At 38.0% G+C, this 24,091-nt stretch overlaps 1 protein-coding gene across 1 annotated transcript; it reads left to right on the top strand.

Moving 5' to 3' along the window:
- LOC122021739 (E3 ubiquitin-protein ligase RGLG4-like) lies at window positions 1-21,131 on the top strand. Its single transcript, XM_042579893.1, has 11 exons — window positions 1-252; window positions 19,132-19,216; window positions 19,291-19,431; window positions 19,538-19,651; window positions 19,730-19,827; window positions 19,904-19,983; window positions 20,068-20,173; window positions 20,264-20,391; window positions 20,465-20,633; window positions 20,710-20,766; window positions 20,892-21,131. Exons 1-11 carry the CDS (start codon window positions 70-72, stop codon window positions 20,976-20,978), a joined length of 1,248 nt encoding a protein of 415 aa, XP_042435827.1. The 5' UTR covers window positions 1-69; the 3' UTR covers window positions 20,979-21,131.
- The last annotated feature ends 2,960 nt before the right edge of the window (window positions 21,132-24,091 follow it).

The following is a 24,091-nucleotide window of genomic DNA, read 5'->3' as shown; positions in this document are numbered from 1 at the left end:
AGGATAAAATCGATATTACTTCAGCCGTCGTTTTGCCTTCTTTCGATCGGATTAGTATATGGTTGTTTGATGGGGAATGTGGTGGCCCTGCTTTTTGGTCGGCGGCGAGCTCACCGGCCGGCAGTCCGGGAAATAGAGGGGTGGAGTTCGAGCAACTCCCAGCCTTCCATGGGAAGGAGAATGAATCGCAAGAAGAGTGAAGTTATGAAGAAATACGCGTTCATCCCTGACAACTACACCACAGTCGACCAGGTTCTTTAATGTTTACCGACAAATGATAATTTATACTTAATTTGTAGTTTTTTATATATTAAATTCTTCAATTAAGACCCTTCAGAAATTAGCTATTTATTGCTAATGTAAAACTTTAGTGTTAATTGTCCAAAGATGATTAACAACAAACTAATAATTCATCATGTTTGTCATGAGCAAACTATTTGCTAATAATATTTGTGAATTATATTCATCAATAAAATTTTCATTGTAAATAAATAAAAAATAACAAAATGAATAAGCAAACTTGTATTATTAGTTTAATAGATAATCAAATAAATTTAAAAATATAAATACGCGTAAATAAATATTCATGAATATTGAGAAGCAAATTTGTGAATAATATTTACGAATAATATTTATAAATATTGAGAAACAAATTTGCGAAATTATATTCATCAATAAACTTTTGATTGTAAATAAATAAAAAATAATAAAATGAATAAGTAAATTTATATTATTAGTTTAATAGATAATCAAATAAATTTAAAATTATATAAAAAAATTAAACAATTTGAATTGGGAGTTTGATATATGTAAATAAATCAAACTTAAATTAAGTTCTTGTAAAAAAAAATATCAAACCAAATTTGAATAAACATTTCAACAGATTAATTTATTTTGACTCAATAAATTTGAACATAATAAAATTTGATTGGACTTTACAACCCTACTTCCTATTAGATCATATAACAAAAAGGTGAAATCGCTCATCCCAGCGCCCCCCACCGCACCCGACCTCAGGCCATCATGAGAGAGGTAAATCACGACAACCGAGAGGGCAAGTGGTGGTGGGGTGAATTGTACAGGGTCCGGGGATTTATGCCGCGACAACCCTGCGATTCGACCCCGTGACCTCATGTGGCAAACATGCCATCACTTACCATCTCGGATGATACATCCTGTTAGATCATGAGCACGTGAGAGGTGGTGAATCATGTTAGGATCGATGATCGCGGCTAGAGAGGGGGGTGTGAATAGCCGACCCCAAATCTTCGTTTCTTTCTACAAGTTGACGTTAGCGCAGCGGAAAATAAAATAAAGAAACAAAGACAAGAAGATCAAACCTCAACACGCAGCGATGTAACGAGGTTCGAAGATCAAACCTCAACACGCAACGTGTCCGTAAGGTGGATGAAGCCTATCAATCCGTCGGTGGATGAGACCCCGGAAAACCGGCTAATATGAACTCCTTCTGGGTGTAGAAACCTCGCCACAATAACTTTGCAATAGCAATAAGGAGTACAACAGTAGAGAAAGCAAACAAGAACAATCGAAATGTAAAACCCTTTGCTTGCCTTCTCGTTGTCGACTGGAATCCTGATGAAGCAGCAACTTCTCAGATCCAAGCTCAGCTAGAAAACCAGCAGGAAGCTCACCCGAAGCTTCGGTAGTGAGAGCTCAGCAAAGCTCGCAGAAGGAACCAGGAGGAACTTGCAGAAGTAAGAAGAAGAGGCAGTAATAAGAAGAAGCAGAAGCTTCGGAGTCGGAGAGACAGCCTAGAAGCCCTCAGCCTCTTATATACCTGCATCCACCTGCGAAGAAGAAGCCAGAAGAAACTAGCCGTTGCTACGCAACGGCTAGGACGTGTACCGATCAGGCTTCATCCTGATCGGTCCACAAGGGTCCTGATCAGTCACAAGACCGATCAGGCCCTTCCCTGATCGGTCATGGAGACCGATCAGGTCCTTCCCTGATCGGTCCCATGACCGATCAGGTCCTTCCCTGATCGGTCCCATGACCGATCAGGACCTTTCCCTCCTGAAGGTGATCTCCTTCTGATCGTCTCCTGATCGGTCTGCAGACCGATCAGGAACTTCACCGTATGCTACTGATCGATCACTGATCGGTCTGCTGACCAATCAGATAAGCAACAGAATGCTTCTGTTTGGTTACTGATCGGTCACCAGACCGATCAGATAACCCAGCGTATCACTGGGTTTAGAGCTCCCAGCCCTAAACCCTACTTGGTCCTGAGAACGAGCTACCGAGCCCCCCTCTCCGACTTCGTCCGGTCCAGAGAATGAGCTACCGAGCCCTCTCTGACCACAGTCCGGAGAACGAGCTACCGAGCCCTCTCCGACTTTCCGTGCCAAGTCTCCATCTTGGTCTTCTCCCTGCCAAGTCTCCATACTTGGACTTTTCCCGTGCCAAGCTCCCTGCTTGGTCTTCTCCGTGCCAGATGTCTGGTCAACCTTGACCCATTTGGATTTCCCTTGCCTGGCTTCACTCACCAGGACTTCCAAACTGCCTAGCTTCACTCACTAGGTCTTTTACCTGGCTTCACTCACCAGGGTTTCCCATCTGCCTGACTTCACTCACCAGGACTTTCTCCAACTGCCTGGCTTCACTCACCAGGACTTTCACTTTCACCTAGCTTCACTCACTAGGATTTTCACCTGGCTTCACTCACCAGGATTTCCAACTGTCTGGCTTTACTCACCAGGACTTTCCCACTGCCTGGCTTCACTCACCAGGACTTTCATACTGCCTGGCTTCACTCACCAGGACTTTCATAAGCGCCTAGCTTCACTCACCAGGACTTTCTCCAACTGCCTGGCTTCATTCACCAGGACTTTCACTCTCACCTAGCTTCACTCACTAGGATTTTCACCTGGCTTCACTCACCAGGACTTTCACTCTCACCTAGCTTCACTTACTAGGATTTTCACCTGGCTTCACTCACCAGGATTTCCCAACTGCCTAACATCACAGTTAGGACTTCCCAGTCAAGTATCCGGTCAACCTTGACCTACTTGACTCTTCTTCATCCAACCTGATCATACCCTGACCAGTATCTCTCCGCATGGACAACTGCACCTGCATTGTCCATGTCTACATATCTTTCTATATTGTCAAACATCGAAACCATGACCAAGGTTTACGCTTGGTCAACTAGGTCAACCTTGACCTACTGGAAATTGCACCAACAATCTCCCCCTTTTTGATGTTTGACAATACCTTTAAGTTAGGCTAATCCAATAGCCTCAACTTTCTTCATGCCACTAGGTAATGAAACATAAGTTACAACCTTACATTCTCCTTCTAAGAAGGCAACCTCCTTCTTAGATAATGAGGGTCTAACTTAAACCCTTCATTCTCCCCCTATGACACACATCAACAAGCTCTCCCCCTGAAGAGTAAGTTATTGTTGTTCACAACTTCACTCGTTGTGATCAACAAACTCTCCCACTAACTCCAATGTTCTTCCTTGAACATTCTCTAGACATTCTCCATTCTCCCTCTTTTTGACACACATCAAAAAGAGTGAATCAAGGTCAAGAGTTTCTTCCTAATGAAAGTCCCATACCTTTCATTGAAACCCTTAATTTCCCCCTTGATACTCAATTCAACAATCAACTTAGTGATAATCCCATATCACTCATCCTCAAAAATTTTAACGAGTAAAAACTCCCACTAAAAGTCAACTCCTCTTGACTAATAGGTAAAACTCCCCCTAAAGGTCAACTCCTCCTTAACCATTGCACCAACAATGTCTTGGAGAGTTCCAAACCTTTAGAAATCCAAAATACCAACTTCATTGCTGAAATTTCAGAAATTTCAGACAGCACAGTCGAAACTGGCACGCCCTGATCGGTCACCAGACCGATCAGGTCTTCCCTGGATCGGTCACAAGATTGATCCACACTCTCCTGGATCGGTCCTAGTGACCGATCCACACTTTCCTGGACCAATCAGAATCCTCTCTGATCGGTCCACAAGTCTGATATCAGAATTTCTGATTTTCCTCCCGAAATTCAGAAACTCCTAGAAAATTCCAGAAAATTCCAAAAATTGTAAAACTTTGAGGATACATTCCTCATAACATATACTATCATGGAAAAATAGTTTTCTATGAAAATAGCTTCCATTTTCCAATCTTGATACAAAGTTCACAAGTCTTTGAAATAGCTCAAAGTTAACTCATCTTTGTATCACCTTGTTCAATGATGAATGCTATCACTAGAAAAGCTTCATCAAGATTTTTCAAATTAATTTTGAAATGATTTCAAACCCTTTAATTTGGGACCACAATCTTAGGGCTAAATGTACATGACTTGTACACAAGCTTTCCCTATGATCCCCATTTTGAATTAGGCTCATCTAGGTACACGAACTATGCACCTTGATCCTAACTCATGATCCTAATATCTCACACACATCTAAGGTGTATCAAACACATCCAAGTCAATTTTGATGTGAGATATGGGTTTAGGTCATCTTAGGCTAAGTTCTCATGCATTTTCTAAACAACAATTTGATCTCCATATCAAATTGTGTTTTTGTCCTTAAATCAATTTAATTGATCATACATGCAAGAGATGATGACATAGCATAAAATAATATCATAAATGAAACATGTGCCAATGTCATGATGTCATGGCATAAAGTGTGAAACTTAAATAAAGCATGACATTTAAACTAACCTAAGCATTATCATGACATTTTAAATGATCATAAAATAAATATGATGTCATGACATGACATATGGCAAGCAATATATGGCAAATAGCATGTAAAGGTATAGAAAATACCTAACTCTAGCCTTAGTTGCCATTTTTGATGATTTTGATCATTTTGCCATAGGTTCTATATTTCTAAGTGTAATAGACCTAAAATCATATACCAAGGATTTTTAGATCACTATGTGCCAACTAGATTAACTCTAGAAAACTCCTCAAATTTGATTGGCACATTCTAATCACCTTAGGAATAATTTTTCATTTCATTTTCAAGGCTTGATCACACCTTGAAAAATCCTAAAGTACCACCTTTGCCATGATTAGGTTAACTACCTATTCAAGTAAGGTTGACACACTCTAACTCAATCTAGCGTGATGGAATCACGCTCCTAGGAACCCAATACCTATTTGAGCTCATTGGGTTCACTAAGTATTCACTAGGGATGACTTCCCTAGCAACCCTCCTAATGACCCTTCTAGGCTTTAAAGGCTTGGTCATTTGGGACTCATCAAGATCAACTCTAGGGGTGACTCCCCTTGTGACCTTGGTGATGGTCTTCCTAGCCCTAGATTTTGTTCCATAATCGAATGGAACATCATGGTAAGTGGGCTTGACCACTTGGGACTTAGGTTTGTGACCCAAACCTTTCTTGTCCTTGGACTTGGGTTTTTGACCCCTAGACCCTATAGTCAAATCCTTAAGAGTCTTTTCTAAATTATCAAGTCTTGACCTCAAGACTTGATTTTCCTTCTCTAATACCTCAAGCTTTAATTTATCATTTTTCCTTGAGGTATTCCTAGGCATATGTCTAGTTGTTTTGGGATTCCTACCTAGGTTCTCCTTAACCTTAGATGAGTTAATCCTAGGGTTGGTATTTCCAGTGTTGTCCTTACCTAGACTAACATGCTCGGCACCTAAGCACATGTATTGGTTCCTATAATTAACATGCTTATCATTATTGACAATAGCAACAAAACTACTAGCATGTTTCTTATTATGATTGCAAGAATGAGCCCTAAATGTTACCTTAGGGTTTGCCTTAGCTCCCCCTATCGATGTGCTCGGTCTCTTGTCCTTGTGAGGTAGCCTCCCCCTCGGACATTGACTCCTATAGTGTCCCCTTCGCTTGCATTGAAAGCACACCACGTGCTCCTTGCCCTTGCGTATCGGGACTCCGGCTTCCTTGACCTTTGGCGCCGGTGGAGTCTTCCTAACCCTCTTTGGGCACTTACTCTTATAGTGTCCAAGCTCCCTACACTCAAAACACATTATGTGTAATTTGCTTGAAATTAAAGTGCTTGAGTTACCTAGGGTTGAGGATGAATGTAGACTCTCTCCTTCATCCCTTCCGGAGGTAGATGCTTCTTCTTCTTGCTCCAATCTTGAAGAAGTGCTCTCCTCCTCTTCTTCCTTAGATATTGAGTAACCCTCAACTTCTAATTCCTCTCCTCCATGGTGTGAGCTACTTAGCTCACTTGACTCCTCTTCATGGCTTGAGGTGGAGCTCTCCTCATGGAACTTGGCCAAGTTGTTCCACAACTCCTTGGCATTGTTATAACCACCTATCTTACATAGAATGTCATTAGGTAATGAGAATTCAAATATTTTCATTACCTCATCATTAATCGTGGATTGGTGGATTTGCTCCTTCGTCCACTTCTTCTTCTCTAATGGTTTTCCTTCCTTATCCATCGAAGGCTTAAAACCTAATTGAACACAAGTCCAATTTTCAAAGTTAGTCATAAGAAAATACCTCATTCTTACCTTCCAATACGCGAAGTCGTCGCGGTCGTAGAAGGGCGGAATCGTGACATCTTCTCCAAATAGATCCATTCTCTAGCTCGTGCTCCCCCGGATGTTGATCCAACGAAGAGCGACCTCGCTCTAATACCACTTGTTAGGATCGATGATCGCGGCTAGAGAGGGGGGTGTGAATAGCCGACCCCAAATCTTCGTTTCTTTCTACAAGTTGACGTTAGCGCAGCGGAAAATAAAATAAAGAAACAAAGACAAGAAGATCAAACCTCAACACGCAGCGATGTAACGAGGTTCGGAGATAAACTCCTACTCCTCGGCGTGTCCGTAAGGTGGACGAAGCCTATCAATCCGTTGGTGGATGAGACCCCGGAAAATCGGCTAATATGAACTCCTTCTGGGTGTAGAAACCTCGCCACAATAACTTTGCAACAATAATAAGGAGTACAACAGTAGAGAAAGCAAACAAGAACAATCGAAATGTAAAACACTTTGCTTGCCTTCTCGTTGTCGACTGGAATCCTGATGAAGCAGCAACTTCTCGGATCCAAGCTCAGCTAGAAAACCAGCAGGAAGCTCACCCGAAGCTTCGGCAGTGAGAGCTCAGCAAAGCTCGCAGAAGGAACCAGGAGGAACTTGCAGAAGCAAGAAGAAGAGGCAGTAATAAGAAGAAGCAGAAGCTTCGGAGTCGGAGAGACAGCCTAGAAGCCCTCAGCCTCTTATATACCTGCATCCACCTGCGAAGAAGAAGCCAGAAGAAACTAGCCTTTGCTACGCAACGGCTAGGACGTGGACCGATCAGGCTTCATCCTGATCGGTCCACAAGGGTCCTGATCGGTCACAAGACCGATCAGGCCCTTCCCTGATCGGTCATGGAGACCGATCAGGTCCTTCCCTGATCGGTCCCATGACCGATCAGGACCTTTCCCTCCAGAAGGTGATCTCCTTCTGATCGTCTCCTGATCGGTCTGCAGACCGATCAGGAACTTCACCGTATGCTACTGATCGATCACTGATCGGTCTGCTAACCAATCAGATAAGCAACAGAATGCTTTTGTTTGGTTACTAATCGGTCACCAGACCGATCAGATAACCCAGCGTATCACTGGGTTTAGAGCTCCCAGCCCTAAACCCTACTTGGTCCTGAGAACGAGCTACCGAGCCCCCCTCTCCGACTTCGTCCGGTCCAGAGAACGAGCTACCGAGCCCTCTCCGACCACATTCCGGAGAACGAGCTACCGAGCCTTCTCCGACTTCGTCCGGTCCAGAGAACGAGCTACCGAGCCCTCTCTGACCACAGTCCGGAGAACGAGCTACCGAGCCCTCTTCGACTTTCCGTGCCAAGTCTCCATCTTGGTCTTCTCCGTGCCAAGTCTCCATACTTGGACTTTTCCCGTGCCAAGCTCCCTGCTTGGTCTTCTCCGTGCCAGATGTCTGGTCAACCTTGACCCATTTGAATTTCCCTTGCCTGGCTTCACTCACCAGGACTTCCAAACTGCCTAGCTTCACTCACTAGGTCTTTTACCTGACTTCACTCACCAGGGTTTCCCATCTGCCTGGCTTCACTCACCAGGACTTTCTCCAACTGCCTGGCTTCACTCACCAGGACTTTCACTTTCACCTAGCTTCACTCACTAGGATTTTCACCTGGCTTCACTCACCAGGATTTCCAACTGTCTGGCTTTACTCACCAGGACTTTCCCACTGCCTGGCTTCACTCACCAGGACTTTCATACTGCCTGGCTTCACTCACCAGGACTTTCATAAGCACCTAGCTTCACTCACCAGGACTTTCTCCAACTGCCTGGCTTCACTCACCAGGACTTTCACTCTCACCTAGCTTCACTCACTAGGATTTTCACCTGGCTTCACTCACCAGGATTTCCTGACTGCCTAACATCCCAGTTAGGACTTCCCAGTCAAGTATCCGGTCAACCTTGACCTACTTGACTCTTCTTCATCCAACCTGATCAGACCCTGATCAGTATCTCTCCGCATGGACAACTGCACCTGCATTGTCGATGTCTACATATCTTTCTGTATTGTCAAACATCGAAACCATGACCAAGGTTTACGCTTGGTCAACTAGGTCAACCTTGACCTACTGGAAATTGCACCAACAAATCATGTATTTTTAAAAATAGAGTTATTTTAAAATAAAATCACAGTGGAAAGTTTAAATTGAAAAGAACACAAGGAAAAATTCGGTCGGTTTTACTTGGTTCGAAGCCTTTGATAACTCCTATTCCAAGACCCAGGTTCTGCAGACCTATCAATGGGTAATCCACTATACACTTCTTCCAGAACTGCTGGAAGAGGTAATCAAATACAAAGATAGGGATAATTTAATAGCCTACACTTCCCTTTTAAAAGTAGTAATAAGGAAAGCAACACTTAATTAAATTTTACGAACTTTATAGGCGTACGCGGTTGTGTGTTACTGTCAGTCTGTCAGAGATGGTTGGATGACTCAGAAAAGTAGTTTGGTGGCAGAAAGACTTCTTTGAAGTTGTAGGGGAGCTATAGAACACTTGAATATGATAATATTTGAAGAGCTACTCCACGCCTTCTTTTATTGACTATTGAGGGTGCCTCCAACAGCAAGCCTCATCCCCTTATCTTTAGAGTCGATAAAATCCACTTTTTGCGAATTCTATCCCTTGGAAGACACCTCCAACCGCCTTCAAGGCGCCTCCAAGTGCCAAGCTTATCCCGCTCTCTGCGATGCTCTTATCCTACGCGAGGGCGCCTCCAACACCTCTGAAGCACCTCAAACCCTCGATCAAGGGCGCCTCCAACTACCAGGAGGCACTTCAACGCCTTTTGCTCTGGGGCGCCTCCAATCGCTATGAGGCATCTCGAGCATTGTTCATCCAAAGCTTTTTATACTTTTTCACCCTTACAAAATGTGTTAGTCCAGAAACAAAGTATATCCTGTAAAATGGGATTAGCACAAATATAAAATAAGAGTATTAATTAGTTTCTGTCTTTCCAAGATCATAAAATAGCCATGGTCTCAATTTAGGTGTCTCAAATATACCTAAACTGAACCAGCGCCTAAAGTCCAAACTTGGACTCATCCTTACCAGAACTCTTTCCTTCAATGACTTACCTTCACTTACCAACTTGCAGTTTATTAACTAGCCTCTAGACGCACCAAGTCTTCTTGCTAGTCTTTAGGTCCGCAGACCCAACTAGACTTCAGGCAGCTGCCAAGCCCCACGGACCCAGTTGAACTTTCCGCCAGATATCAGGTCGGCCCTTTGACTTATCTGAACATTGCACCAACTATCGTGTCCTCAAACCTACTTAGATTTCAGTCTGGTGTCAAATCCCCTAAACCCATCAATCCCTGCACACTCGATAAATGCATTAGATCACAAAAAATATCTAACTTAACTCGCTTGTCATTCATCAAAACCTGAGTTAGACTGTTAGTGTATATTGTACCAATAATCTCTCCTTTTTTGATATAATGACAACCTGGTTAAAGTGTAATACCCCGGTTCTGAGATTCTAGTTAAGTATGGCTTAAAAGGTTAGATGGTACTATCCATATCACCAAGGGGCACATTCCTTTTCGGAAGCTCAAACTTAAGAACTCAAAAGTTAAGCGTGCTTGGCTTGGAGAAATCTAAGGATGGGTGACCTCCTGGGAAGTTTTCCAGGGTGCGTGTGAGTGAGGACAAAGCACGTTGAAAGGACCTCCGGTGGTTCTAGTGGCGTTCCCGGTTCGGTCCGGGTGGGGCTCGCTCGAGCTGGGGCGTTACATATGGTATCAGAGTGACCTTGCGACTGTGAGTGTGTCTGTGTGGCAGGAGCACCCAGGGTACCACCTAGCAAGGGAGATTCTGGGATTTGTCTGTGGTGTGATTCGTGGTTACACAACGAGGACATTGTGTCTTTAAGTGGGGGTGATTGTAATACCCCGATTCTGAGATTTTGGTTAAGTATGACTTAAAATGTTAGATAGTACTATCCATATTACCAAGGTGCACCTTCTTTTTCGGAAGCCGAAACTTAAGAACTCCAAAGTTAAGCGTGCTTGGCTTAGAGAAATCTGAGGATGGGTGACCTTTTGGGAAGTTTTCTAAAGTGCGTGCGAGTGAGGACAGAGCACGTTGAAAGGACCTTCGGTGGTTTGTGGAGCTAGTCGTTAACCCGATAGGTAATTTTGATGGCGTTCCTGATTCGGTCCGAGTGGGGTCCGCCCGGGCCAGGACGTTACATAAAGTTAGTAAAAATAAAGTAAAAGAAGTGAATGCAAGAATGATCTAAGAATTTGAGATTTTGAATTTGAATTTATTTTTTTTGATCATTTTGAGTTGTAGAGTTAGGTTTGAGTTTATCAACTTAATCTTCTACATAATTGTTCCAACTTAACCCTATTTTTTTTATCAACTTGATCTTCTACATAATTTGTTCTAACATAACCCTATTCTCGTCTTTTGGTATTCATAAAAAAAACATACAAGGAAATAAATAAATCATATGAATCAAAGTTAGTGAGAGTCAAAATTTTAAAAAGAGATAGTAAGAATGTTAAACTCATTTGTAAAAAAAAGAAATTGATGAACAATAATGTTTGCAAAAGAGAAGATTTTTCTAAACATGGATTTGCAAGTGATTTTCTGAAATAATAGTATTTTCAAAGTATTTTAAGTAAAACTATTTTAAGTGAAGATTTCAAAAGATTTTTAAGTATAGATTTTTCTTTAAAAAGAGTTTAAGCAACAAAATAATCCCAAAACATAACTTTCCAAAAAATAAAAAAATAGTTGGAAAGTAATTTTTAACCTTTTCTTTGATTTTTCAAAAAGTAACTAAGTAAATTATTTTCAAAATATTGTACAAGTGTGCATTTTTCAACTATTTGAAAAAAATATAAGTAAATATTATCTTTAAAACAAGCTTAAAGAACAATTTTAAGTGAAATTTATAAGTAAAAAAAAAAGCTAACAATCAACTTTTCAAAAAATTTTATTTTTCAAGATAAATTTCAAAACACTTTTCAAAAGTAATTTTCAAAATAATTTTTAAGGTGGTGTTGCAAAATAATTTTTTAAATTTTAATTTTCATAGCAACTTTTAAAAGTTAATTTTTCAAAGTAAATTTCAAAACACTTTTTAAAAGTAATTTTCAAAATATTATAAAAAGAGATTTCATAAAACTTAATTTTTGAAAGGATTTTCAATGAGCAATTTCTAAAGCATTTTAAGAAGATTTTTCAAAGTAATTTTAGAAACAGTTTTCAAAGTTATAAAGTGACTTTAAAATATTTTTCAAAAAGATCAAGTAAAATAGTTTTGAAAATATTTTCAGAATATTTTTCAAGAGTTTGAAAAAATTTTTATAAGTTTTAATCCTTTCTCCTCTTAAGTTGACACTTCTCCTTAACCTGACATTTATGGTTATCAAGGAGCTTTATATAATTATTTAAGACATTGACCATTGAAATACTGGTTTTCAGAAAATATGTAACTTTAAAAAACCATAAGTTAAGTTTGATTAATTTGAGATTGTTTAAATTAATCATTAATTAATTATTCCTATGAAATTATTCTAGGATTAAGTTAATTAATTTTTAGACTAAATGAATCAATTAGTTACTAATGTTTTACTAAGTTAGATGAGTTAAGTTCGAATTTTTAAGTTCAAATTAAGTGTATTTAATAGGTTTATGTTTGGATTGATAGTTTACTTGAAACTAAATTGAATTGTTTATTATCAATATTGATTAACAATTATTTAAATTTTAATTGTATTAAGTTAAGTTTAAATATATTTTAATTTAGGTTAAATTAAGGATTACCTTGTAATTAATTTAAGTATGAATTAATTAACTAAATTTTAGAAAAAATAAATTATTTATTTATTTGGATTAATAATACTTAGCTATTAACTAAGATTTAAGTTAATTGATTGGTAATTTGATTGATTTGAATTAAGTTAGTTTAAAGTTTTAATTAAGTTAAATTAAATTAAGGTATTAATTAAATTGAGTTTTCAATTGAGATTATTCTAAATTATCAATTAAGATTAGATTAATATTTTGAGTTTAATTCAATTAATTTTACTTGTTTTCTTATTAATTATTTAATTTGGTTTAAATTTAAGTTAATTAAATTTTAATTAATTTAATTAATTGTTTAATTGATATTTAAGTTTAATTTAATTAATTTAAGTAAACTTTAAGTTTAAATTAATTTCATTAAAGTTTTAATTTAAGTTTAAGTTTTTAGGTTTTAACTAAGTGTTTAAATTTCAACTAAGTTTTTAATATAATAATTTTTTTAATTATTTAAAATATTTTTAAAAATAAATTTTAAAATAATTATGTTTTTTTTATTTTTAAAAAGTATTTTTAAAATAATTTTGAAAATATTTTTAAAAACTTTTAAGATAATTTTTAAAAGATTTATAAATGAGTTTTAAAAGATTTTTTTAAAATAATTTTTAAAAGACATTTAAGAGATTTTTAACATAATTTTTAAAATTTTAATTTTTTTTATTTTTTAAAAATAATTTTAAAATATTTTTGAAAAGATTTTTAAAAAGTTTTTAAGATAATTTTTTAAAAGATTTTTAAGGTTTTTTTTTAAATTATGTTTTAAAAGATATTTAAGAGATTTTTAACATAATATTTAAAAAGTTTTTTTAAAAGATTTTTTAAAAATAATTTTTAAAATAATTTTAATGTAATACGTTAATTAACTTTACGTTTAATTCTATTTTAATTTTAAGTTTTAATTTAATTTTTAATGTTTAATTAACTTTATTTTAAATTTTAAGTGGATTAATATTTAGGATTTAGTTAAATTAACATTAAATTAATATTTATAATTAAATTTTGGGTCCTTAATCACCTCATCCAGTTTAATTTATCTATCAAGATTTTCCTATATTTTTGTAAGATTAATTAGTTGATTTTTTATTTGAAAATATTTTGACTTTATGTTAGATTCAGATTTAATCGTCAGTCAATTAAATGCACATTTTAAAAATCAACTTCCAAGCTGTGGTGAGCCACAAGGATCATCTTGGGTATTTGAGCAACGACCACTTCTAGACAAAGTCTTTTTAAGAAATTGAATATTTAATTTTCCTATTAATAAACTTTGGTCTAACTAGTTTAGGATGTGATAAGGTAGCTCCAGTTAGTTTCACTCAGCTATGTAGACCAAGTAGGGTATGTCTTACCCTACTTGACTCCCTAGACCGAGCTTCCTTAACATGCTATCATCTCGCCTCATCTTAATACTATGTTGGTCAAAGATCAATTTATCTGGTCCTTAACTACCCGACTGAGTAGACTAGGTTTGTGAGGTGTCAGTTATTCTAATGTCGCCCCCTAAATTGTTGCTTCTGTATTTTGTTTTGATTTTTGGTTTATGTTTATTTGTTTTATAATTATAAAAAACTTGATTGTAGTTAGTTTTTGGTTTTAGTTTGGACTTGTGGCCCAAGTTTGGTTTAGTTAATTTGTAGTTGGGGTTTAGATTATTTGATTTATTATTTTCTTATTTTATATAATTTATTTGATTCTTAGGTAGATAATATTGATTTGGTCATATTTACATGGTTAGATATGCTTTCGAAACCTAGGCTTGGATTTGATTTTTTATTTTGGATGACTAAAGATATAAGAGCCTTGTTAGTCGAGCTAGACTTGTATACAAGTCCAGACTTATTGTACACAACTCTTTGTGATCAAAATATCATATCAAGGTACTTGAATCTAGTTGTGAATTTTTCTAGAAGTTGTTTTAGTTCAACTACTTCACCTTTCAATCTAGAATTGTCCTACTCAAGTTTTGCAACTTGTGTTGGGGTTCTAGCTTGAATCGGCTCAGTCATTGAGGTTAATTTTAGTTGTTCGTTAAGTGTTTTATTTTATATACTTAGTTCATTTATTTGATTTTCAAAAATAGTCAATTTCCTATATAAACATGTAATTATTGTGAAAAACTTTTTTTTACTTAAAATAGATTGTATCTGAGTACAAACTCGTGGTTCGATTTAGATTCGAACACATCTTCTGATTCACTTTCTGATTCTGGTCCGGATGCTATCACTGTGAGGTAGTTGGTGTTTCGATTCATCTTTGTCCAATTCTTCCAATGATGATTCATCTCAAGTCACCTTGAGGGGTTTCTTCTTTTTAAGATTTGGGCAACCATACTTGTAGTGCCCCTTTTTGTTACACCCAAAGCACGTGACATTCACCTTATTGCTGTTGTTGGAGGTGGACTTGATCTTCTACAGGTCCCTTTTGGTGAACTCCTTTTTCCTAGTGAATATTTTTCTTATTAGGTTCACTAAATTCTCTTCATCGTCTGAGTCTGGATCAGATTCAACTTCTGGTTATGGTTTATTTTTGGATTTTTTTTTGACGATGCTACAAAAAGAGCAATATCTTTCTAGGGGGGGGGGGGGGGGGGGGGGGGCGCGTAAGTATGTTTGTTCAGCTTTAGTTCATAGAATAATTCATCTAATTTTAATTTTGAAAGATTCTTTGAAATTTTATAGGCATCCACGATGGATGTCCATAATGTATTTCGAGGGAATGTGTTTATGGCGTACCTTATAAGATCTCGATTCTCCATCTGGTGGCCGATAGTGTGGAGCCCGTTGAAGATGTCCTTGATCCTCGCGTGCAACTTACTTGTAGTCTCTCCTTCCTATATTTTGATATTAAATAACCTATTTAAAAACAAATCTCTTTTAGTTACCTTTGCATCGTTGGTCTCTTTGTGTAGTTCTATGAGCTTGTCCCATAACTCCTTTGCATTTTCATGTGGGTCGATGCAGTTTAGTTTCTCCTTCGTGAGACTATATTGGATTGTGTTAAGGGTCTTAAAGTCTATTTGGGCTTTCTTCTTCATCTCTGAATTCTAATTTTTTGAATCAATTGGAATTCCGATGTTCTGGTTGACTAACGCCTTGTATCCTTTTGTTATGTTGAATCATTGGTTGAAGTCAGTCTTCAGATATACTTCCATTCGTTTCTTCCAGTACGAGAAGTCATCTCCATTGAACGGCGAGGGTCGAATAGTGCTGGATCCCTCAGTTTGGTCCATTGGTTTACTGAAAAAGAAAATTTAAAATGGATACCAAGATTTGGTCTTGGGGTAAGTAGTGTGGGAAAAAGTTACAGTTATAATTAAACAAGAGAAATTGGAAAATTGATGAACCCTCTGCTCGATCGATGGTTGCACCAATTCAAAGTTAACTTGGCTCTGATACCACTTGTTGAATCGTGAGCACGTGAGAAAAGGGGAGGGTGAATCACGTGTTTTTGAAAATAGAGTTATTTTAAAAAGTTAAACTAAAACACAAAGGAAAGTTTAAACTAAAAAGAACACAAGAAAAAACTTGGTTAGTTTTACTTAGTTCAGAGTCTTCAATAACTCCTACTCCAAGACCTAGGTCCCACGGACCTATTGACAGGTAATCCACTAAATGTCTTTTCTAGAACCACTGGAAGAGGTAATTGAATACAAAAGATAGGGGCAGTGTAACAGCCTACACTTCCCTTTTAAAAGCAGTAATAAAGAAGGCAACACTTAATTAAATTTTACCAATTTTATGGTCGTGCTCACTCGTGTGTTGCTATCGGTTTACTGGAGATGGTAGACTCAGAAAAGTAGTTCAGCAATAGAAAGACTTCTTTGAAGCAACAGAAGAGTTGTAGAACACTTGAATATGATAATGTTTGAAGAGCTACTCCAAGCATTCTTTTATTGATGGTTGAGGGCAGCTCTAATAGCCTCTAGGTGCCTCCAATATCAAGTCTCATCCCCTTATCGTTGGAATCGATAAAATCTACTTTCTGTGAATTATATCCCTTGGAAGGCACCTCCAACTGCCTTCAAGGCGCCTCCAAGCGCCAAGCTTATCCTGCTCTCTACAATGCTTTTATCTTACGCAAGGGTGCCTCCAACACCTTTGAAGCGCCTCCAACCCTCGATCCAAGGTGCCTCCTGAAGGCGCCGGAATTCCGTTCTGTTTAAATTTCCCTGTACAAAAAAATTGTACAAAAACAAAACTTTTCCTAGCAACCCGCATCTTCGATCAAACATGTGTTTGATCAATCAAGCAAGTTCTTGAATGATCTAATCACACCTTGATTGAATTATAAGATCGTTGGCCTTTTGTGTTGGTATTCAAAATCGACACGCAAAATCGATACAAAGAAAAACGAAACTAGATACTCAGCGGAATTAAAGAACTAGTTGTACCTTTTCTTTGTAGTTAAAGATCTCTTGATCTTCTGCCGTATTCCTCTCCTTTTCTTGGACGTCGTGTGGGCGACGATCTACCAAGAACAAAACCACCCTCCTTCTCTTATCTTCCAAAACCGTCGGCCACAAAAGGAGTCTTTAGAATGGGGCACCTTCTAATCTTCTTCTTCTTCTTCCTCTCCTTCCTCTTCCTCTCCTTCCTCTTCTTGCTTGCGTTCTTCTTCCTTTTCTTCAAGCCACCGGCCACCAAGAAGAAGAAGTGTCGCCAGCCCTAGCTAGGAGAGGAAAGAGGGCAGCCCTTGGTGGAGGTGGCGCCGACCCTAGGTGGGGTTGAAGCTGGCGCCAACCACAAGGAGAAGAAGAGGTGGATGTGGCGCCGACCCTAGGTGGAAGAGGGGCACCGACCACAAGGAGAGAAGAAGATTGTGGAGAAATATAAAGTTAGGTTTTAGGGGTCACATCCTACTCCTTTTTATAGACTTGCCGTTGGTTATAAGGAAAGAAAAATTAATAAAATTTTGTTTAGAAAAAATCTAAACAAACTATGTTAAACCAAACCAAGTTAAATTAAACTAAACCAAGTTAAATTAAACCAAACCAAGTTAAGTTAGACCAAACCAAGTTAAGTTAAATCAAACTAAGTTAAAGTAAAACCAAACCAAGTTAAGTTAAATCAAACTAAGTTAAAGTAAAACCAAACCAAGTTAAGTTAAATCAAATCAAGTTAAACCAAACCCGGTTATGGATGGGTGGATGCGAGACTTTATATATAGAGGCTGCAACAGAGACCTAGAGGAGGAATTGGTTTAGGTCTCTCGATGGACTTGGGTTTCCCGTGTTCGCCCCGAACACCCAACTCAAGTCCATCAATAATAAGTCATATCATTAAAGGATTATTATTGAACTACCATACCAATCCCATATTACAATATGGGCTCCTTCTTATTATGAGTGTGTTAATCTCCCTATGTTTAAGATATCGTATGTCTGTTAATTAAATGAGTTACTGATAACTCAGTTAATTAACATCTAAGTCCAAAAATAGTAACACTCAACTTTATTATCATGCCAGACTAAGTCCACCTGCAGGGTTTACATGATAATCCTTATGAGCTCCTCAAGGGGACATCATCAACCTAAATAATTAGGACACAGTTGTCTTCTATAATTAACAACATACCATATAAACAGTACTATTTCCCAACTCATCGAACCTATTGATTTAACGAATAAATCTCACCCATTGATAAGTTAAAGAAATAAATACTAAGTATACGTGCTTGTTATTATATAGGGATTAAGAGGACGTACATCCATAATAACAGATGTTCCGTTCTTTTAAGTAGTCAGTATAAATCGAACAACCTCAGACGGTCCTGCTCAATATACACATAGTGTACTAGTGTAATTTTATAGTCAAGACAGACTAATGTCAAATTATACTATAATCGTTCCAATAGTTTATCCCAATCCATCTTGGTTGTGAGCTACTATTTATAATTTATAAGGAAACGATAACATGATCTTCTGTGTGGCACCACACACCATGTTATCTACAACATAAATTAAATGGACAACTGCATTGACATATATATAAATATAAAATGCAGACATTTGACCAAAGTGATTCTCATTCAAAATATTTCAAAACAGATCTTCATATAAAAGTTAGGCTTATAGTATACATCCCAACACCTCCAATTGCCAAGAGACACCTCAGCGCCTTTTGCTTCGAGGCGCCTTCAATTACCAGGAGGCGTTTACCGTTCATTCGAGACTTTTTATACTTTTTCACCCCTGCAAAATGTGTTAGTCCAGAAACAAAGTATACCCTACAAAATGAGATTATCACAAATATAAAATAAGAGTATTAATTAATTTCCATCTTTTTAATAATAGAAATTAATCATGGTCTCAATTTAGGTGTTCCAAATGGACCTAAACTGGACCAGCGCCTAAAGTTCAAACTTGAACTCATCTTCACCGGAACTCTCTTCTCCAGTGACTTATCTTTACTTACCAACTTGCAGTTTATTGACTAGCCTCTCGACTCACCAGGTCTTCTTGTAGTTATTAGGTCTGTAGATCCAACTAGATTTCGGCCAACTGTCAGCCCCCGCGAACCCAGCTAGACTTTCCGTTAGATATTAGGTCCGTCCTTTAACTTGTTTGGGTTTCGCACCAACCATCGGATCCTTAGACCTAGTTAGATTTCAACCTGGTGTCAGATCCTCTAGACCCACTAATCTCTGCACGCTCAGTAAATTCATTAAAGTATAAAAAATATTTAACTTAATTTACTTATCATTAATCAAAATTTAAATTAAACCATTAACATAAATTACACCAATACTTCCAACAACAGCTTAAAAATCACTAGGTGTTTCCCTGCAGGTCACAGCTGCCCTGAGAGAAGCTGGATTAGAGTCATCAAATCTAATTGTGGGGATTGATTTCACTAAAAGCAATGAATGGACAGGTTGGTCGAATCCAATCGAATTTACACAGCTTAAATTTTCAAATTTTATGATGAAAGTTCATCCTTTCTTGAAGGGAAGCACTCTTTCAGAGGTCAGAGCTTGCACAAGCTCGGAGATCAGCCAAACCCTTACGAGCAAGCCATTACTATAATTGGCAAGGTTTTGGCTCCGTTCGACGACGACAACCTCATTCCTTGCTTCGGATTCGGCGACAGTATATTTCTCATTTCTAGTCTCGAGTTGGCTGAAAGTATTGTTTTTCCTGTTCTATCACCATGATTATACACCTTCTTCTTCTTCTTATTCTCTGATCATGGCAGTGACAACTCACGATACACATGTGTTCAGCTTTCATCCTGATAATTCGCCTTGCCACGGATTTGAGGAAGTTTTGTCCTGCTACAAGAAGATCGTTCCTCACCTACGATTAGCAGGTTTGCAATTCATCTTTTGTCCATGATGATCGATCACGATCAGTAGGCATGATTTGTAGTCTTGATTACTACTCGAAGGGCCTACTTCCTTCGCGCCGATCGTGGAGGCAGCCGTCGACATTGTCGAGAGAAACCATGGGCAATACCACGTTTTGCTCATCATAGCAGACGGCCAGGTTCGTCTTTATTTCCACCTAGTTTTTTCAGATCACAATATTTTCTGAACTTTGAACTGCTGCGTCTGTGTTCAAGGTCACTCGCAGCGTCGACACGGACGACGGCGAGCTCAGTCCGCAAGAAAAGAAGACTATCGACTCGATTGTGATGGCGAGGTATGCTCTGTTTTCACAGTCACTTTCAGCTGTAGTCGAGTCGAGGTGCTCAATGTCGTGAGTTCTCTTCTCTCAATGCTTCAGCGCCTACCCCTTGTCGATCGTGCTAGTCGGCGTCGGCGACGGACCTTGGGACGACATGAAGAAGTTCGACGACAAGCTTCCCGCCCGCGATTTTGATAATTTTCAGGTATGGTCATGGAAATTGAACGAGTCTGAATCCCCCTGATCCTTTCTCGATTGATCGCCCTGTTCGTTCACTGTCTGCCGTGCGATGCAGTTCGTCAACTTCACCGCCATCATGGGGAGAAACGCGAGCGCAGCAGAGAAGGAAGCAGCCTTCGCCCTCGCCGCTCTCATGGAGGTCCCTCTCCAGTACAAAGCTACTATGGAGCTCGGCATTCTCGGGTACCAAATGCACTCTGTAAAAAAACTTGACCTATATAATAATCCTAAATACGTGTTCCTCCTCCGGGCGAAGGCAAGTGACAGGGAAGGCCAAGAGAGTCGTGCCGCGGCCGCCTCCATTGCCGGCTGCACAAACACAGAGGTCGTACGTGCCTCAGCAAAGCAGACGGCCGGAACGCAGCAGCACGTTGCAGAGAAGCAGCAGCAGCCCAGCGCAAAGTAGCAATGACGACCAGAGCCAAGTAATGCAGACTGATTCGCAGGCATTATATATACGTTCGATGAAAATTTCAAGAATTTTTTTTTCTTCTGCTGCAGACTTGCCCGGTTTGCCTGACCAATGCCAAAGACTTGGCCTTTGGATGTGGCCATATGGTGAGTGAGCCTCTCTCTCTCTCTCTCTCTCTCTCTCTCTCTCTCTCTCTCCCGTACTGCAGGTTTTTTTGGTGTTACTATATACAGTCCCGTATCTGATCGATCGAACGTCATTGATGCTGCAGTGTTGCAGAGATTGCGCTGAGAGCTTGATCAGATGCCCGATATGCAGAACGATTATAACGTCACGCTTGAGGGTGTACACAGGATGAATCAGGCATGCATGCAGTTGTGTTGTTTATTGTGGTTTGGTGATGAAGTATATAATAAATGTAAATTTCTATGGAAGCTCGATAGCAAATTATCGCTGAATAATACTACTCGTGGAATCTAGTTGATTCAATCTTAATTGTTGATTAACATCAGTGCAAGAAATAACTAGGGGTTATGTTTGGCTGTAAATGAGTTTGTGTCTAACTCAATCTAAACCTAATTAAGTCGTAAGTGCGTGTCGAATTAATATGGCTGACTAGCTGCATGATTGTCGCTAAATTAATTTGTCGAATATACATAGCTCGATTTTTGGTTAAGTACCATGTTGGAGGTTATGCCGTGGTTAATGATAATAATAGAAATAATTTTAAATTGATTTCAATCAATTGAGATTTATTATATTTAACACATAATCAAAGATCGATATGAATTAAATAAGAAAAATAATATTTCCAAGTCTATTATATTACTATGTTTATAATTATTATGATTGTATACCTTATTTAATCTTTCCATTATTGTGTTGGACAATTTATATAAATAAGCTTATTGACTTTAATAATAAGATTATCAAAAAATTTTATATTATTTCTTTCCTCTACCTATTGATTTCAAGTAATTTCTACATTAAGATTTGATATCATCGTCTACGCCAATTTCGGCAATAACAACTTTTCTTCTCTTTTCATCAATAATTCTTTTTTATCAACAATAGCAATTTCGACAATATTAATCGTAGTAAGACAAAGTTATTATTTGTTCATTTAATTTTTTTCTCTTTGTATTTTTTTTTCTTCTGGTCTGTTTTTTCTCTTATATTTCTGTTAGGAGAAAAAAAAAAGTAAAAAAAAAAATCGAGTAGAAACAAAAGAAAAAAAACACGTGCAAAAAAAACAAAAAAAAAAACAGAGAGAAAAAAAAACAAAAAAAAAATAGAGAGGGTGAAAAAAAACTTCTCAAAGTCTTAATTTTCTCTCCTTTCTTTATCTTTTCTCCTGGCGTTATTTTACTATTAATTAATCTTGTTATTCTCTGTCGCGGTTCATCTCCATCGTAACAAGTGCTTCTATTCACCACCGATAGCTACCTAAGCCAACGCAGAAAAACCCTCTGCTTTGTTATTGTCGTCGATAAAAAGTTACTCTACCGTCCACAACAAGTGGCTGTCACCATCCACCAAACTTCTAATTTGTCGCTTCCGTTGGACAATAAGGTTCCAGTGCCAAGTATTATTTCCCGCCACCGAAAATTCTTCCAGTAAAGTCTATTACTATCAAGGGACGAGTTATTTATTTTTGATGTCAGATACTCAACGACATCAAGATGGCCAAAAGCAAAGTTTAGACCGATGTCAAATTTATCATATCGTTGGTCATACTGGTATTATTGCTCTAGAAGATTTGATTGGTCTTATAGTGAGAGAAGATGTCAAATTTATCTCAGAATTGGACATATTGGTATTCAATGTCCTAAAATATTTACTTAGATTTTGCTGGTGGTCCTGTAGCATTAGGACAACCAACTATTTCACAAGGAGAGCACGCATCTTCAAATCGACCACCACCTTCTTGACATTCTACAGTCTAGTGATCTCATTCTGGAACATTTCCACATTCTATCTCTCCTACTATAGTTTCATCGACTCTTGAGAATCCAGGATGATATCTGGATTCTGGAGCAACTCATCATGTTACACCAGAATATAATATTATCACAGAAGTTTCGTCTTATGATGGACCCGACATGTTACAGATAGGTAATGACTCAGGTTTACAAATTACTCATATTAGAAACACATCTTTTCACTCATGCGGTCGTACTTTTCGCATGCGCAACACTCTTCATATTCCTTCTATTATTAAAAATATGCTTTCTGTTCCTCAATTTACTCTTGATAATAATGTGTTCTTTGAATTTCATCCTCATCATTGTCTTGTGAAGGATCCCACAACAGGAAATATTCTACTTCGAGGAAATATTAAAGACGATCTTTATCATCTTCAACACACCTATACTAATGCTTTTGTTGGAGAATGCACTAATAAATTTTCTTAGCACTCACGTCTTGGTCATCCGTCTCTACGTGTTGTTCAGAATATCATTAACTAATATGGTTTACCAATTTCTTTAGCCTCCTCTTCTCATTTATGTGAAGCTTGCATGAAAGCAAAATATCATAAATTACCTTTTGTGTCTTCTTCTCGCACTTCTAGTTTTCCTTTAAAAATTATTCACTCCGATGTGTGGGGTCCTGCTCCTATTCTATCTAATCAAGGTTTTCTTTATTATGTTATTTTTATTGACAATTTCAGCAAGTTTACTTGGATTTTTCCTATGAAAAGAAAGTCTGATCTCTTTGATATTTTTTGTCTCTTTCAAAAACAGGTTAGGCGCTATTTTGATCGTAAAATCCTCACCCTTCATTCTGATTAGGGTGGAGAGTATCAATCGCTTTATCGCCACCTTACTTCCTCTGACATCATCCATCGAGTCTCTTGTCCCCACACTCCTGAACAAAATGGATCCGTTGAGAGAAAAGATCGTCATGTGGTCGAAACTGCCTTATCTCTTCTTAATCATGTCTCGGTTCCTCTTAAATTTTGGGATGATACCGTCCAAACCGCAGTCTACCTTATCAATCGTTTAACTACTCCACTACTTCAAAATAAGTGCCTATTGGAAAGACTTTATAATTGTCTTCTAGATTACTCCTTATTTTGTATCTTTGGTTGCACATGTTATCCTTGGCTACTACCTTACTCTAAGCACAAGTTAAACCCTCGCTCTTTACAATGTGTTTTCCTTGGTTATGGTCATTTATATCATGGGTACCGTTACCTCCATATTTCGACCAGTCGAATATATATTTCTCGACATGTTAGTTTTGATGAATCTCTATTTCCGTTTGCAGTTGCTACCTCAGATCCTCCTTCAGATAATCAAGGAAATTATCTAATATCACCAAGAAATATACTAGAAGCCCCACGTATTGATTCATCAAGACATATTAAAAGTACAAGGGGGATGATATCTTGGGTCATGCTCCATCTCCACAAGTTCCTGTATACTCGACGGCTAGTGGTGATCCACTCTCTAGTTCTAATTCTCATCC

The sequence above is a fragment of the Zingiber officinale genome, chromosome 9A (genome assembly GCF_018446385.1).
Source record: "Zingiber officinale cultivar Zhangliang chromosome 9A, Zo_v1.1, whole genome shotgun sequence".
Taxonomy (NCBI): Eukaryota; Viridiplantae; Streptophyta; class Magnoliopsida; order Zingiberales; family Zingiberaceae; genus Zingiber; species Zingiber officinale.
Note: the sequence above shows the minus strand (reverse complement) of the source record. Positions and strands in the feature narration are given on the sequence as shown.